This window comes from Mauremys mutica, chromosome 1, assembly GCF_020497125.1.
Source record: "Mauremys mutica isolate MM-2020 ecotype Southern chromosome 1, ASM2049712v1, whole genome shotgun sequence".
Classification (NCBI taxonomy): Eukaryota; Metazoa; Chordata; order Testudines; family Geoemydidae; genus Mauremys; species Mauremys mutica.
The window spans coordinates 354315803-354330294 of NC_059072.1; the positions used below are offsets into that span (position 1 = coordinate 354315803).

The following is a 14492-nucleotide window of genomic DNA, read 5'->3' on the forward strand; positions in this document are numbered from 1 at the left end:
CCTCCCAGCTCGGGTCGACAGACTTGGGCTAGTGGGGCTTGTGCTAGCGGTGTAGACAGGCTGTGTAGACAGGGCTTGGAAGTTGCAGCTCGGGCTCTGAAGTCCCACCCCCCTTCCCTAGATATACCCTAAGAGGCCCTCCTGGGTAGGGAGAGCAAATCATGTTGCGATCCACTGACAGGATCTGAGATGAGAATTTTGCCCGGTTTTGTTTTGGGAAGGTTTTCAGTTTGCTGCTATCTGATCCCTGTCACTTTCTGTGTACAACACAGAGGCTGTGAGTTGGAAAAATAATGTTTTTTAACAATCCACATGGCAAATAACAGAGAACTTAAAAAAAATCTACCTTCCCCATTGCTAACGCTAGGGTACGTCACTATCTCAGCATTCAATAGCAATATGGTTATGGTCTCCATCTACTTACAGAGAACTAAATGGTCTCCTTTTAAAACTCATCATAATATCCGGTGCTCCTTATTTTCAGACAGTGCCTTCAGACTCTATTATACTACAGTCAGAGGTGTGATTGGAGCTTGGGTAGGCATACCCATGCTGGCTTTGCTCTAGCTTGCATGGCTAAAATTAGCCGTGAAGACACAGGCACAGATCCTGGCATGGACTAAGAATGTGAGGACATGCTCAGGGTTCTAGGTGGGCTTGAACCGCCCACACTGAAGCCTGTGGTGTTGCGTCTTCACTGCTATTGGTATGCATGCTAACTAGATCAAAGCCAGCTCAGGTATGTCTACCTGAGCTGTAATCACACCTCTGATTGCAGTGTGGACTTGCTCTGAGTCGTAAATAAAAGGCCTGGTCTCCAGTCTTTGTGCCACTCTTATTGACTACATAGCTGCGAAACAACTAATGCTGACTTTGTTTGTGCCTAGATGCCAAAGTCAAGCCCACCGATGAAATAAATACCCCCCGATGTGCCAAGAATCTGAACAGGGTATTGGTCTACATGTTTGTGCCACCCGGCTCTGAGAGCCCAAAGGAAGACCTGAGGAAAATTGCAATCGAGAAAGACTCTTCTGAAGAGGTGGAAATTTACAGCTGGAAACCGGTAAAAGGTGAATCTGGTGAATGAAACCAGCAAAGGATTTTTAAAGGTTATTTGAAGGGTCATTGGCCATACCTGTTTAGTCTCCTCTCCAGCTTTGGCAGGACAATCATGTTTTTGGCTTCTTTCTGCAGTGCTCCTACCTAGATAACCTCTGTCTGCTGATTTGGAGACATCTCCATGGTTAGCATTGGTTGGAGGTAGATGTGTCTGGTAACCCCATTGTAACACAGACCTGATGCACAGTAGTTGAGTAAACCAGTCTGGATAAAATCTGACCCTCCTTCAGCCATTGCCCTTGAATTCACACCAAACCCAAGGTGAACTCTTTCTGACATTCAAAACAGTTCCATTCATTCCTTTTCATTTTTGCCTGAGCTGTGTCCTCTCCATCTTCCACCCCAAACTGAAAGAGCAAACATTGCACTACTGCAATAAAGCTCTTCTCAGGACTTGCAGACTGACTCAACAGGAAGCAGCAAACACACTGGAAATCAACATCACACAACATGTCAAATTCTCCAGACTCGATGGATTTGGATCCAAACTTTTGAATACTGATCTGACCCAAAACTCTCAGTTTTTGAGGTTGAAGTATAGCTAATAAGCAGTAAAATGAGAGGAGACCTCAAATGAAACACTATACATATAGTACAGTACCGTGCAGTTTCCTCAGCTGGTGTAAGTCAGCGTCACTCCACTGACTTCAAATGATCTACATCAATTTACAATAGAAGGTCCTTTCCAGTCCTACATCCTCAAAAACAACAAGGAGTCTGGTGGCACCTTAAAGACTAACAGACTAACATTCTATGTTCCTATTTACACCAGCTGAGGATCTGGCCCGCTGGACCCGTTAGCCACTATCCACTGCCCATTGTAATTCAGATTCTTGATTTAGTAGATGATTGCTCTGTGGATCACCCATAATAAACTGGAGCGGGCTAGAAGGCTCTGGGAGCTTGAAAATGAAGGGTATTATTATACCAGAAGATCTCCATTTCAGTTGTTCCGTATGGTTCACTAAGCTCATATTCTATCCATACCCATAAACACCTTCTTTCTTTCATTGGCCAGGTTCTTCTTTCTCAGGTGACCTCTATAATATATAATATAATATGAAGGCTGTACTGATCTAGGTTTTAATAAGGACACCCATCACCATGGTATCTGAGCTCCTCCACGGGAGTACCCATCCCTCCTAGGTCTGTCTCTGTCTCCAGCCATGGATGCTGAGATTGACAGGCACTGAAGGATTGTCACAGTCTGAGACATTGACTCAGGATATCGGGCCAAGTTCATGAGCAGACACTGGCTGCTCATCATTGGTTGGCAGGCGTCATTACCAAAACAGTGCATGGTGTGGTCCTCCCACCTACTAACGCCAAATGCTTAATGCCTCCAGGGAGCTTGCAGCTCTGCCAGCCAAGACAGGGAAAGCCCTCATCCAAGAGTGCAGCTCGGCTCTTTTGCTTGGCAGCATAGAGTGTTACTGCTGGGAGACTGTGTGAGCTCAGGCACGTATGGATTCCACCACTACGCTGTATTTCACTTGAGTAACAGAAGAAGATTTGTGGGTGCAGGGAGGCTGGGAGCAGACCACTGGAGTTCAGCCACCTCGCTATTGTGTGTGACCTATCGTATTTCTCACCCCTAAGCAGTATTATTTATTCCTGCGTTGGTACAGTCTGTGTCTACACATCACCTCAATTATAATAGTATAGGGCCTGATTTTGGGCCTGTGGAAATCAGTGCAAACTTTGCCATTGATTTCAGAGGGTGCAAGAGGACACTCTTCGTGTGTTTCATCTGAGGATCTCAAAGCACTTTGTAAATATAGAATCATAGAAATGTCCGGCTGGAAGAGAAATCCAGAGGTCATCTAGCCCAGCCCCCCCGTGCTGAGGCAGGATGAAGTACACCTAGGCCTAACATGTTAATTTAGTAAGCATGGCAACACCATTGTGAAGCAGGCGAGTGCTGTTATTTCCTAAGGCGTTATAAAGCACTGGCATTGATTTTTACGTTCGGTTTCTATGCTTAGAGCTGGGGGCAGAGAGCAGGAAGAAGTGGGCTTTGAGGAGACTGTTGCAGGAGCCGGGGGGTGGAACTTGCATGGTAAAAACGATCCGTCCTTCCCTTAGGCCCCGGCTGCCATTGTTGTCCCTCCCTAGTGGGACTCCTGGGGAGCAGCTAGATGAGCTGAGCCCCGTCCTCACGGCACAGGGTGGAGCGCACATACTGGTGTGTTCTGTCCCCCTCTCTGTTTATTCTGGCTGTTGATAAGACTGTTTTAGGGAGCAGTTTAGCAGATTTTCTCTCTCTCTCTCCCCTCCCCACCCCCCGGAATTACTGGGTGAGGTTCTCTGGCCTTTATGCAGGCCAGATTAGCTGATCAAAATGGTACGTTTTGGCTTTAAAATCTATGATTCTGTGAAAAGTAGCAATTCTCAGTGTCTCAGAGACACAGACACATGTACCTTGTTGGCCAGGCCGGTGTCAGCTGACATTCTCTCTCTCACACACACACATGCATGCTGCTGTCGGGACTGTGCAGCACTCTCGATAGACACACGCTCAGGGCAGTGTCAGTTCACACACACACACACGCGCACACGGTTTTCTCACATGGCTAGGACTGTTGCTGTCCTCAGGAGAGCAGAGGGCCCTTTGCCCATTAGGAAAGGTGAATGAAGGAGAAAAGCAAGGATCCCCTCAGGAAGCTGTGCTCCTTAAGAGGACAGGCCGTCTGTCTCTCTCCACCTATCTGCTAACCCTGCTGGATCCTCTTAGCCCCTCACACAGAAGACTTCTTCTCTGTGAAACCCCCGTGGGTCCTGTTGAAATGGATGCTCCAGTGTGATCCATAATCTACTCTGACCTTTTATAGCTAAGAAAGTTCAATGTTTTCTAGTTATCTAACTAAGGTACTTACATGGCTCCCATCACCAAAGAAGCCAAGCGTCTTCAAACTCCCAACGTATTTCTCCTCACACCACCCCTGTGAGGTAGGGCAGGGCTGTTATCTCCATACTACAGATGGGGAACTGAGGCCCAGAGTGGCTAGGTGATTTGCCCAGGGTCATATGAGATGTTTGTGTCAGAAGAGGAATCAAACACGGGTGTCCCACAGCCCAGGCGAGCACCCTAGTCACTGGACCATACTTCATTAAGTCATTAATTAAGCCTCTAAGCACTCAGGTGAGGGAGGTATTATACCCATTTTATACAGAGAGTGCACTGAGGCTGCCCAAAGGCACAGATCAGCTCAGAGCCAGAGCCAGAGCCAGAAATGGAGCCCAAGAGTCAGGACTAAGGCCGGGTGACTTTTTTTTTTTTGGCTAATAGTAAACTCACCAGAAAATGCATTTCTCTGGGCGCTGAAACTATTTGTGAATTTAGGTCAAATTCGGCAAGTAGCTTCGACTGAAAAAAATGGAAAACAAGAATTTTGGAAATGTCCGAAACATTGATCTGAAATGACATTTTTAAAATGTTTTGTTCGACCTGAAGGAAATGTTTTCAGGTTTTTTATTTCATTGAGAAGAACTGAAAAAAACAACTCAATTTGGGTTTGAAATTAACTGATCTTTTCTTCGGTTTTTCAATTAGGCCACAAAATCGAAAAATCCAAAATGATTCACTCAGCTCTAGTCATGCCTTTGAGTCCTCTGCTTCAACCACTAGCCGACACTTCCTCTCACATCCCAAACCCGTGGACACAGAGGCTGCCCTTGGCAGGACAGAGGCTAAGTGAGAGGGTGAGGAAGGATGTTCCAGGCATACCTGGCCCATTTGTCAGCACTTCACTACTTAATAGGAACGTTATAATACCTAATCCATCTTAAAGGTCATTTCCATTGCTAAATACGTGTTCTGCTTTTCCTGAATTAAACAATTGACTCAAACGCCCCCGCTCGCATTCTGACTCTGGCACAAAAGAAGCATAAATCTATATAGAAATATTTTTATATTTCCTAGTCAAGCTGCATTTCTAAACTGGGGGATTAAAAAAAAAGTTGGCTGCTGAATGCCTAGAAAAACGAAATATGAATCAGCATCAGCCAGTTCCATGGACACGGGAAAGAGGGGGTCTGAAAGGAGGGGTGCAGAGATGAGGCTGGAGGTGTTTGTCAGGAGGGCAATGAGAGAGACAGAGCCCTGTTGTTATTGTCTGTGCTATGGTAGCAGCTAGAGGCCACAGCTGAGATCAGGTGCTAGGTGCTGTGCAGCGCAGTGGGGCCTTGCTTGGCCTTGGCTGGGGTCTCCAAGCGCTACTGTTATTAGTTATTCCTATTATTACAGAGATATTTTGAAATCATGATAACTCAACGCAAGTTTTTTTTGTACCTTCCTCTGAAGTATCTGGTGTTGCGACTCTTGGAGACAGGATAATGGAGGAGATAATGGGATGCGAGGAGTTACAGAGGGATCTCTCCAAACCCGGCGACTGGGCAACAAAGTGGCAGATGAAAGGCAATGTTGATACGTGCAGAGTTAGGCACATTGGAACAAATAACGCCCACTATACGTATACAACGAGCAGGGCCGCCCAGAGGAGTCAGGGGGTCTGGGGCAAAGCGGGGGAGAGGACATATAAAAAGGCGCCACCCGCTGGGGCGCTTGTACTCACTCAGCAGTGCTCCGAGTCTTTGGTGGTGGCAGCGGCGGGTCCTTCACTTGCTTCGCGTCTTCGGCAGCACTGCAGGACCCGCCGCTGAAGTGCCGCCGAAGACCCGGAGTGAGCAAAGGGCCTGCCACCGAAGTGCCACCGAAGACCCGGACTGCTGCCGGGTGAGTAAAAATGAAAAAGGCGCCTCTAGCCAGGGAAGGGATTCTCGGCCAGGGCTCGCGAGGCCCCTGTGGGGCCCAGGGCCTGGGGCAAATTGCCCCACTTGCCCTCCCCGGGGTTCTAAACCAGCTGTTACCACCCCAGAAAGAGATCTTGGAGTCACCGGAGATAGTTCTCTAAAAACTTCTGTTCAGTGCACAGCAGCAGTCAGAAAGGCTCACAGAACGGTAGGAGCTACTGGGAAAGGGATAGATAATAAGACAGAAAATACCCTAATGCCACGATATGAACCCATGGTGCGCCCACATCTTGAACACTCCTGCAGTTCCGGTTGCCCCATCTCAAAAAGGATTTAGTGGAACTGGAAAAAGTTCAGAGAAGGGCAAGAAAGATGATCAAGAGTACGGAATGGCTTCCATACGAGGAGAAACTAAAAAGATTAGGGGTGTTCAGCTTAGACAAGAGATGACTAAGGTGGGGTCTGATAAAGGTTTATACAACCACAAATGGTGTGGAGAAAGCGAATAGGGAAGGTTTATTTACTTTTTCCCACTATACAAAGACTAGCGACCACTTGATGAAATTAATAGGCTGCAGGTTTAATACAAACAAGAGGAAGTACTTTTTCATACAACGCACAACTAACCGGTGGAACTCATTGCCATGGGTTGCTGTGAAGGCCAGAAGTATACCTGGGTTCAAAAAAGAACTGGATAAGTTCTTGGGGAGAAGATGGTCAGGGGTGCAAGCCCATGGTTGCGGTGACCCTAAACCTCTGACTACCAGAAGTCAGGGGTAGAAGACGGCGGCGGATCTCTCCATAATTGCTCTGTTCTGTACACTCCCCTTGATGCTCTGGTAAAGGCCACTGTTGGAGACAGGATACTGAGCAAGATGGGCCATGATCTGACCCTGTATGGTGGCTCTTGTGTTCTTATTAGATGGCCCACAGGTCTGATCCAGTCTGGTGCTTCCACTGTTCCTATGTTTTTACCTTTCTAATCAGCTAGCTAAAGAGAAGGGTTTTTGTTGGTGGTGGTGGTGGGGTTGTTCTGTTTTAAAATGGAGCTGATCTGTAAGCTATAACTGGCTGCAAAATTTTCATGCCAATCATCTCTGTCCCCAGGAATATTTCATTTGATACAGATCAAGAAGATCAGGAAACAGGAGTTCAACTCAGAAGCACAGAACTTTAGGCTGATCACCAGAACAAATGAAGGTACAAATAAAAAGCAAATCTTTACTTCTGTAATCTCCTGGCAATAGTAGCCTGGGTTCTACCGATATGTGTTCTGGACTCATCAGTCATCCCGTAAAGATCTTTTTTACCCCACTGAGCAAATGGGGAGAAATGAAATACAGTGTGAGCAAACTGGCTTGTCCACATTTAACAAGGGGCACAGACTAGGTGTCTTTAAACATGTGCACAGTCTGCTTTGTTACCAGTCACATTTTCACTTTATAATAATATTTGAAAGGCCAGCCAAGTGCCTTCAAGTGGACACATGATTACACAACCCAAAGGTTACATCTCTCCAAAGTCCGTAAAACTGTTTGATTTTTATATCTAATCCATCTGGCATTACCGGAAAAAGTGACGCAATGGCTTTGACAAAACACTCCCCGAAATATTGAAATCCTCCTTAATGTTCCTGGAAGTGTGTAAATGTTGTAATAACCTGGCACCACCAGGCCACATGCTGACAGAGGGCTTGAGCTGCATAGTCATTCACTGCTTGGTCTAGGCCAAGACTGATCATCTGATAGCTGTTCAGCAGCCTGTGTAACAGGAAAGTGAGGGTCTCAGCTCAGTGGAGCCATGTCAGAGAGTAATAGAAATGTAGGGCTGGAAGGGACACAAGACCAGCCAGGAGTGGAGGAAGCTTCCTAAAAGTGGGGGGGCCACAGGCACCCAAACTGTGCCCCCCATCCCCCCTGAGACCCCACCCTCCCCCAAGACCCCGCCCCCTGATTTCTCCTCTCTGCTCCCTCCCCTTATCGCTCGCCCTTACGACCGGTAAAAAGTGGTGGGGCCATGGCCCCTGGGTCCCCCCGTTCCGGTGCCCCACTGGTGATTGCCTCAGCCTGAGGCATCCCTGACTGGTTTGTGAGGGCAGCAGGGGCAGAAGCTAGAGGGGCCCAGCTGTGCCTCGCTACAGTTGGACCAATAGCTGTCAGGGACTGTCTAGGTTTACTAGGTCCTGCCACAAACCAAGGGGCTATTTCCCACCACCACCACCTTACTATCTATATACAGGATTTTACAGCCAGGCTTCACAAGCAGCAGACCAGAGCCACCAGTCCCCCTCAGCCTCTGGCCATTCTCTGTATCTCCCCACCCCTCCCCGCCCTCCCAGCCTTTATAGCCCATGGCTACTTAGGCTGGCAGGTGTTTCTAGTTGCCAAGCAGGCAGGGCTATTCATCCAGCCCCGATCCATTCCCCTTGATTAGGGCTGGCGTGTCAGGGGGCTGATTAAGCACTTCATGCCCGGCACCCTGTCACACCAACCTGTTCTTAAAAACCTCCAGTGATGGGGATTCCACAACCTCCCTTGCAAGCCTATTCCAGAGCTTAACTACCCTTAGAGTTAGAAATCTTTTCCAGCAGCAAAGAGTCCTGTGGCACCTTATAGACTAACAGATGTATTGGAGCATGAGCTTTCGTGGGTGAACACCCATTTCGTCGACATGCATCGGACGAAGTGGGTATTCACCCACGAAAGCTCATGCTCCAATACGTCTGTTAGTCTACAAGGTGCCACAGGGCTCTTTGCTGCTTTTACAGATCCAGACTAACACGGCTACCTCTCTGATACTTGAAATCTTTTCCAAATATCCTAATTTCCACCTCACAAATCCTTCTGTTACAATTAGCACCGATGGGCACTTTTGTCACCAAAAGGGTCAGAGACTGAATGGACAGTGCAGGTGGAGATTCCTGCTCCACCTAGAGAGGGTCCAGCTAGGAGAGAGATGAAGTGTATATCAGGCCTTATCCAAAGCCCATTAAGTAAATGGAATGGCTCATTGAGTTCAGAGGGCTTTGAAGCAGGGTTGTGTGGGATTACTTGCCATCTGTCTGGTGGATAACTAGAGGACGTTAGTCTCTGAGGCCATCAGTCCCTGTTTCCCATCCTGGTCATTTCATGCATCCAGGTAGAGTTCCTCTAGGCAGCGTCAACCCACTCCATGAACTCCATTGCAGAGCAGTGGTGCTGTCGGGAGACCTCGTTTTAAATCTTGACCCTTGCGCCTGTCCCTGATTTTCATTCTTTGTCTCCTGTGCACACTTAAATACTGGGTTATGTTATCCTGGGTCACCTGAGGAGACAGGCCCTTTTGTTGATCTGGTTTGCTGTGCTCACGATCTCTGGATTTAAATAGGCTGGCACCTTTTGTGAGCACTCACATTCCTGAGTCATGCACAGCGCGCCATTGTTTAAAGTCATGCACAGCAGAGATTTCAAGAACAAAAATTAATTGGGCTGCAAAATGTCCAAGGCAGAAATGCCTAAAATAACTGTTAAAAATTCCTTTTGTTCATCCTTATTTCGCCCACGCAAGGATTAACACCATGTCATTGTGATCCTGTTTTTCCCCGATGAAGCTTCCGATGACCTAAACACCCTGCCCTCTGCGATTTCACAAGTGTGCTGCTCTGAAAGGGACTGTGGTGTGAAAAAATAGCAAAGTTGTGAAATCATCAATTACAGTTAGCGAGATTTCTAGGAAAGCCTTGGCCAACAATTGCCCAGTGACAGGAGACTAATTCAGCTAGAAAATATTCCTCCTGGATATGACAGTATTAGGGATACACAATCCTTCCTGGGATTAAAGGGGCTGAGATCAGCTAGTGGGAGGATAAGGAAGGTTTCAAAGTACTGTATAGAACATTGGAATCAGAAACTTACTAGCAATACAAAAGACAGCCTCCCCGACATCTTCCGCGGCTGATTTTCAGATGGGTGTACAATGATTATTGTGATATTTCACAGTAAAATAAATCTGAACTAATATACCACAGCACTTATTTGTTACAGTGTGTGTCCTAGCCATCTGAAATATATATATGGCTCCTTTACCATAGACTCTGAGCACCTCACAATTTGTATTGTATTTATTCCCTTAGCACACTCCTGAGGTAGCAATGTTTTATTATCCCCATTTTACAGATGAAGAAGCGAGGCACACAGAGACTAAGCCCTGGTCTACAGGGAGAGGGGGGAGGGATAGCTCAGTGGTTTGAGCATTGGCCTGCTAAACCCAGGGTTGTGAGTTCAGTCCTTGAGGGGGGCCATTTGGGGATTGGCCCTGCTTTGAGCAGGGGGTTGGACTAGATGATCTCCTGAGGTCCCTTCCAACCTTAATAATCTATGATTCTATACACTGGAGCGGGGGGAATCGACCTAAGATATGCAACTTCAGCTACAAGAATAGCGTAGCTGAAGTCAACGTATTTAGGTCGACTTACTACGGCGTCTTCACGGCACTGAGTTGCCTGATTCCACTCCCCCGTTGACTCTGCTTGCGCCTCTCGTGGCAGTGGAGTACCAAAGTCAACGGGAGAATGCTCGGGGATCGATTTATCGTGTCTAGACTAGACACGATAAATCAATCCCTGATAGATCAATTGTTACCCGCCAATCCCCGGTGGGTAGTGTAGACCTCCCCTAAGTGACTCACCCTAGGTTATACCTAAAGTGTATGGCAGTACTGGAAGTTGAACCCAGTGCTCTTGGATACCAGGCTACTGTCCTACCCACTGGGCCATCCTTTCTCTCTGACTCAGCGACACTCTGTATGAGTGTAATGACAATAAGAACTAGGCAAATACTACAAAATATTTTCCACTTGAATTTTTAATCTAAGGTCCTTCCCAGCCCTTTGTACAGTCGTATGGCAAGGTTTTACTAGCAAGAGTGTTAGCAGAAAAGGAATTTTAAATTTGTAATCCAGAAATCTAGGAGAAAAGGAATTACATTTAGCCAATAAGAGGCCAGGAAAAAACTCCATCACATGGGGCTTACGACCAATCACAACAAGGTTGTGGTTTGTGACCAATCACAACGAGGTAACAGAATGTGAATTTCAGATTTCCAATGATGAGCTGGAGAGTTAACAAACTTCACCCCCAAAATGTGTTGAATTGGTTTTAATAATGAATACATTTGAGAAAATTGTGATACTTTCTTGGATGCTCCATGAACACAAAAATAAGTGCAGTCCTTCCAAAACCCACACAATACAAATGATTAGTTCCAATAATACTTAACGCTTATATCACTTACCATATTGAAAGTGCTGTACGAAGGTAAGGGCCAGATCTTGAGCTGGTGTAAACTGCCTTCCCCAGCTGAGGATCTGGCCCTAACTAATTAAACTGCCCAATATTTTTCAGAGATAGATGAGGATTATTTAATCCTCATTTCACAGATTGAGAAATTTTGTAGGCTGGGTGATTTGCCAGAGATTACACAGGAAATCTTGGGCAGAGATTGAAACCACATCTCCTGACATCCACACGCTATTTTGAGTAGTTGTATTATAGTAGTGCATAGAGGCCCCCATTGAGATTATGGCTCCATTATGCTAAGCATGGTATACTCACATAGTAAGTCCCTGCCCCTAAGATTTTATAGTCCAGGTAGACAAGCCAGAACTAAGAGGGAGAGGAGAAAGAGGCACTGACATGTGAATTGACTTGACCAAGGTCACACAGCAAATCAGTGGCAGAGCCAAGAACAGCATTCAAATCTTCTGAGTCCCACAGCAGTGCCCTAGGGCCACATTGCCTCAAATCTGCCCTTCCTCTGAAGAATCACTGAATAGGTTAGAGTAACTCTGTGGAAGGTTTTAAATTGGAATGACTGAGGAGCCACTGGAGGATGGGTGTCAGGGCTGATGTGATTGTTTCATACTGTGAGTGTATTTCTGGGCAGCAGCTTGCTATATAGGCTTGATTCTAGACAGCTGGGATTTAGGGGGCCCAGAGTGGGAGGAGTCTTTGCACAGCAGCCTTATTTCCCTGTCAATCATGCATAGCCTCCATCGCTATACAGGTTGAAAACTGTTTAGCAGGAAGAAAAAGGTAATAACGGTTCCAACTGAAAATCATAATGGAAAACTGATGTGGAAAGTCCCTAAAATCACCCCAGAGGGGATGGTTTCAGGATCTCCCCCTCGCGTTTGAAATCCCCATGCTCTGTGGAATCCCAAGATGGAGTCAGGGTTGATGGGGCACTACATTACTGCGAATAAATAAAAACTAATGATAATGTAAGTTCCCTATTGGCAGGTCTTCCTGGTGAGATCTTACAGACGTAAACATCCTCTGTGAAGCATGGATTGTAAAGGCCTCAGGGCACAGATTAGGAGTTTAGCTCTGGTCTTCCTTAGCCACCTTTCTCCCATCAGAGGTTTCTGAATGCTGCCCTCTGCCCTGTGGATGGCTGAGTTTCAGAGGTGATGTGATCCATGGAGATATTTGTCTTTACTCAGACCCACTCCCATTGAAGTCTGGGGTGTGTGTGTGTGTGCCTGAGCACAGACTGCAGGATCACGTCCATAACTTCATCAATTTTAGGGCCAGCAGGGATCACTCTGATCACCCTAATCCGACCTCCTGCGCAAAACAGGCCATAGAATTTCACTCGTCAGTGGAAGAAACCATTCTTCTATAATCTATCCTTTGCAAAATCCTCTCCTTTAGGATCTTTGAGGATGGGAGGTGCAATATTAATGGTCTCATTGTTAGGGCCCTACCAAATTCGCAATCCATTTCGGTCAATTTCATGATCATAGGATTTTAAAAATAATCAATGTCGTGATTTCAGCTATTTAAATCTGAAATTTCACAGTGTTGTAATTGTAGGGGTCCTGACCCAAAAAGAAGTTGGGGGGGGGGTCGCAAGATTATTGTAGGGGGGGTTGCGGTACTGCTACCCTTACTTCTGCGCTGCTGCTGGCGGCGGCGCTGCCGTCAGAGCTGGGCAGCTGGAGAGTGGCTGCTGCTGGCCGGGAGCCCAGCTCTGAAGGCAGAGCTGCCACCAGCAGCACCACAGAAGTAAGGCTGGCATGGTATGGTATTGCCACCCTTACTTCTGTGCTGCTGCCTTCAGAGCTGGGCCCTCAGTCAGCAGCATCCATTCTCCGGCTGCCCAGCTCTGAAGGCAGCAGCGCAGAAATAAGGGTGCATGGTATGGTATTGCCACCCTTACTTCTGCACTGCTGCTGGCGGGGTGCTGCCTTCAGAGCTGGGCTTCTGGCCAACAGCCACCGCTTTCCGGCCACCAGCTGCCACCAGCCACCCAGCTCTGAAGGCGGTGCGGGAGTAAGGGTGGCAATACCACGATCCCCCTAAAATAAATCCTGTGACCCCCCTGCAACTCCCTTTTGGGTCAGGACCCACAGTTTGAGAAACTCTGGTCTCCCCCATGAAATCTGTATAGTACAGAGTTAAAGCACAGAAAAGACCAGATTTCACAGGGAAGAGATGAGATTTCACGGTCCGTGATGTGTTTTTCATGGGTGTGAATTTGGTAGGGCCCTATTCATTGTACTCCCCCATCTGTCTCTTGTCTTATACTTAGATTGTAAGTATAAGATAATACTCTCTTTTTGTTCTGGATTTGTACAGCCCCTAGCGCATGGGGTCCTGGTCCATGACTAGGATCCTGGTGCCATGATAATACAAATAATAATAATTTATTAGTATTACATTCCCAATAGGGCAAGTGTCGGAGACTCATCTGTAGTGAATATCCATCTATCTTCTCTTCTCATCTAGGTCACTGGAACAACTTCAGAGCCCAAACCTCAGGGCTTAAAATGACAGAGAGTCCAGAAAAAGAAACAAAGAACTTGTAAAAAACACCCAAAACAAATATATAGAGATATGAAAAAGTTGCATTATTAAATAAACTCGCACAGCAATAAAAGGAAAAAAAAGACGGACGTAAACTAAAAACTCAAGCAATCAAACCAGCGACGACAACAGATCTGAGTCTGAAACACGGCGACAACCACGGACGTGACACCCTTTGGAATGTTCCCAGAGATGGGTTGGGGGAGCCAACCCCTCGTCTCCTGCTTGTCCACGATTTCTGGGGTGCGGAGGAGAAGACAGGAGGGATGCGCTGTGAAGAGAGAAACTATGGGCTCTGGTTCCCAGCTGTTTTGTATCGCTAGCCAGTACCATGGGCTACCAGTGAACCAGTACAGGAGTCTTGTTCCTTCTACTGTTATCATCTTAAAGGAGACCTGCAAAGAGAGAAAATCATCATTGTTTCCTTTGTAAGCATCATTGTGATGTACAAAGCATTTAAAATACAAACGATATTACTTTAGAAATATCAGCGCTTGAATCTATTTTAGCCGGACGACTCCTTGGAGGACTGGAGAACTAGTGATGTTATAATCTGATCATGGCAAATCTCCCAGGGACGTAGCCTCTTTGCAGACTGACCTAATTCAGCCAGGAGTTCAAGTACAAACGTTAATCCTGTGAGTAGTCCCACATCCTTCAGTGGAACTATTCATGTTCTTAAAGTTAGGTGACATGCTTCGGTTCCTGGCTGAATCAGGGTCCTACATAGGGACGGCAGATAGGGAAGAGGATTTTTAGTTCAACTGTTTACAGA

General features: G+C 46.7%; 1 protein-coding gene across 4 annotated transcripts in view; it reads left to right on the forward strand.

The window, feature by feature from the left end:
• CHRDL2 (chordin like 2) overlaps positions 1-13775 on the forward strand; it is a 65105-nt gene extending 51330 nt beyond the window's left edge. For 3 of the 4 annotated variants that reach the window (XM_045022520.1, XM_045022518.1, XM_045022519.1), the window contains exons 9-11: positions 888-1070; positions 6979-7071; positions 13640-13775. In XM_045022520.1, coding sequence (XP_044878455.1) covers positions 888-1070; positions 6979-7071; positions 13640-13719 — 356 coding nt within the window. In that variant the 3' untranslated portion in view covers positions 13720-13775. The remainder of the gene's footprint in view (positions 1-887; positions 1071-6978; positions 7072-13639) is intronic. The other variant, XR_006580759.1, reaches the window with a different exon arrangement.
• Positions 13776-14492: the final 717 nt, after the last annotated feature.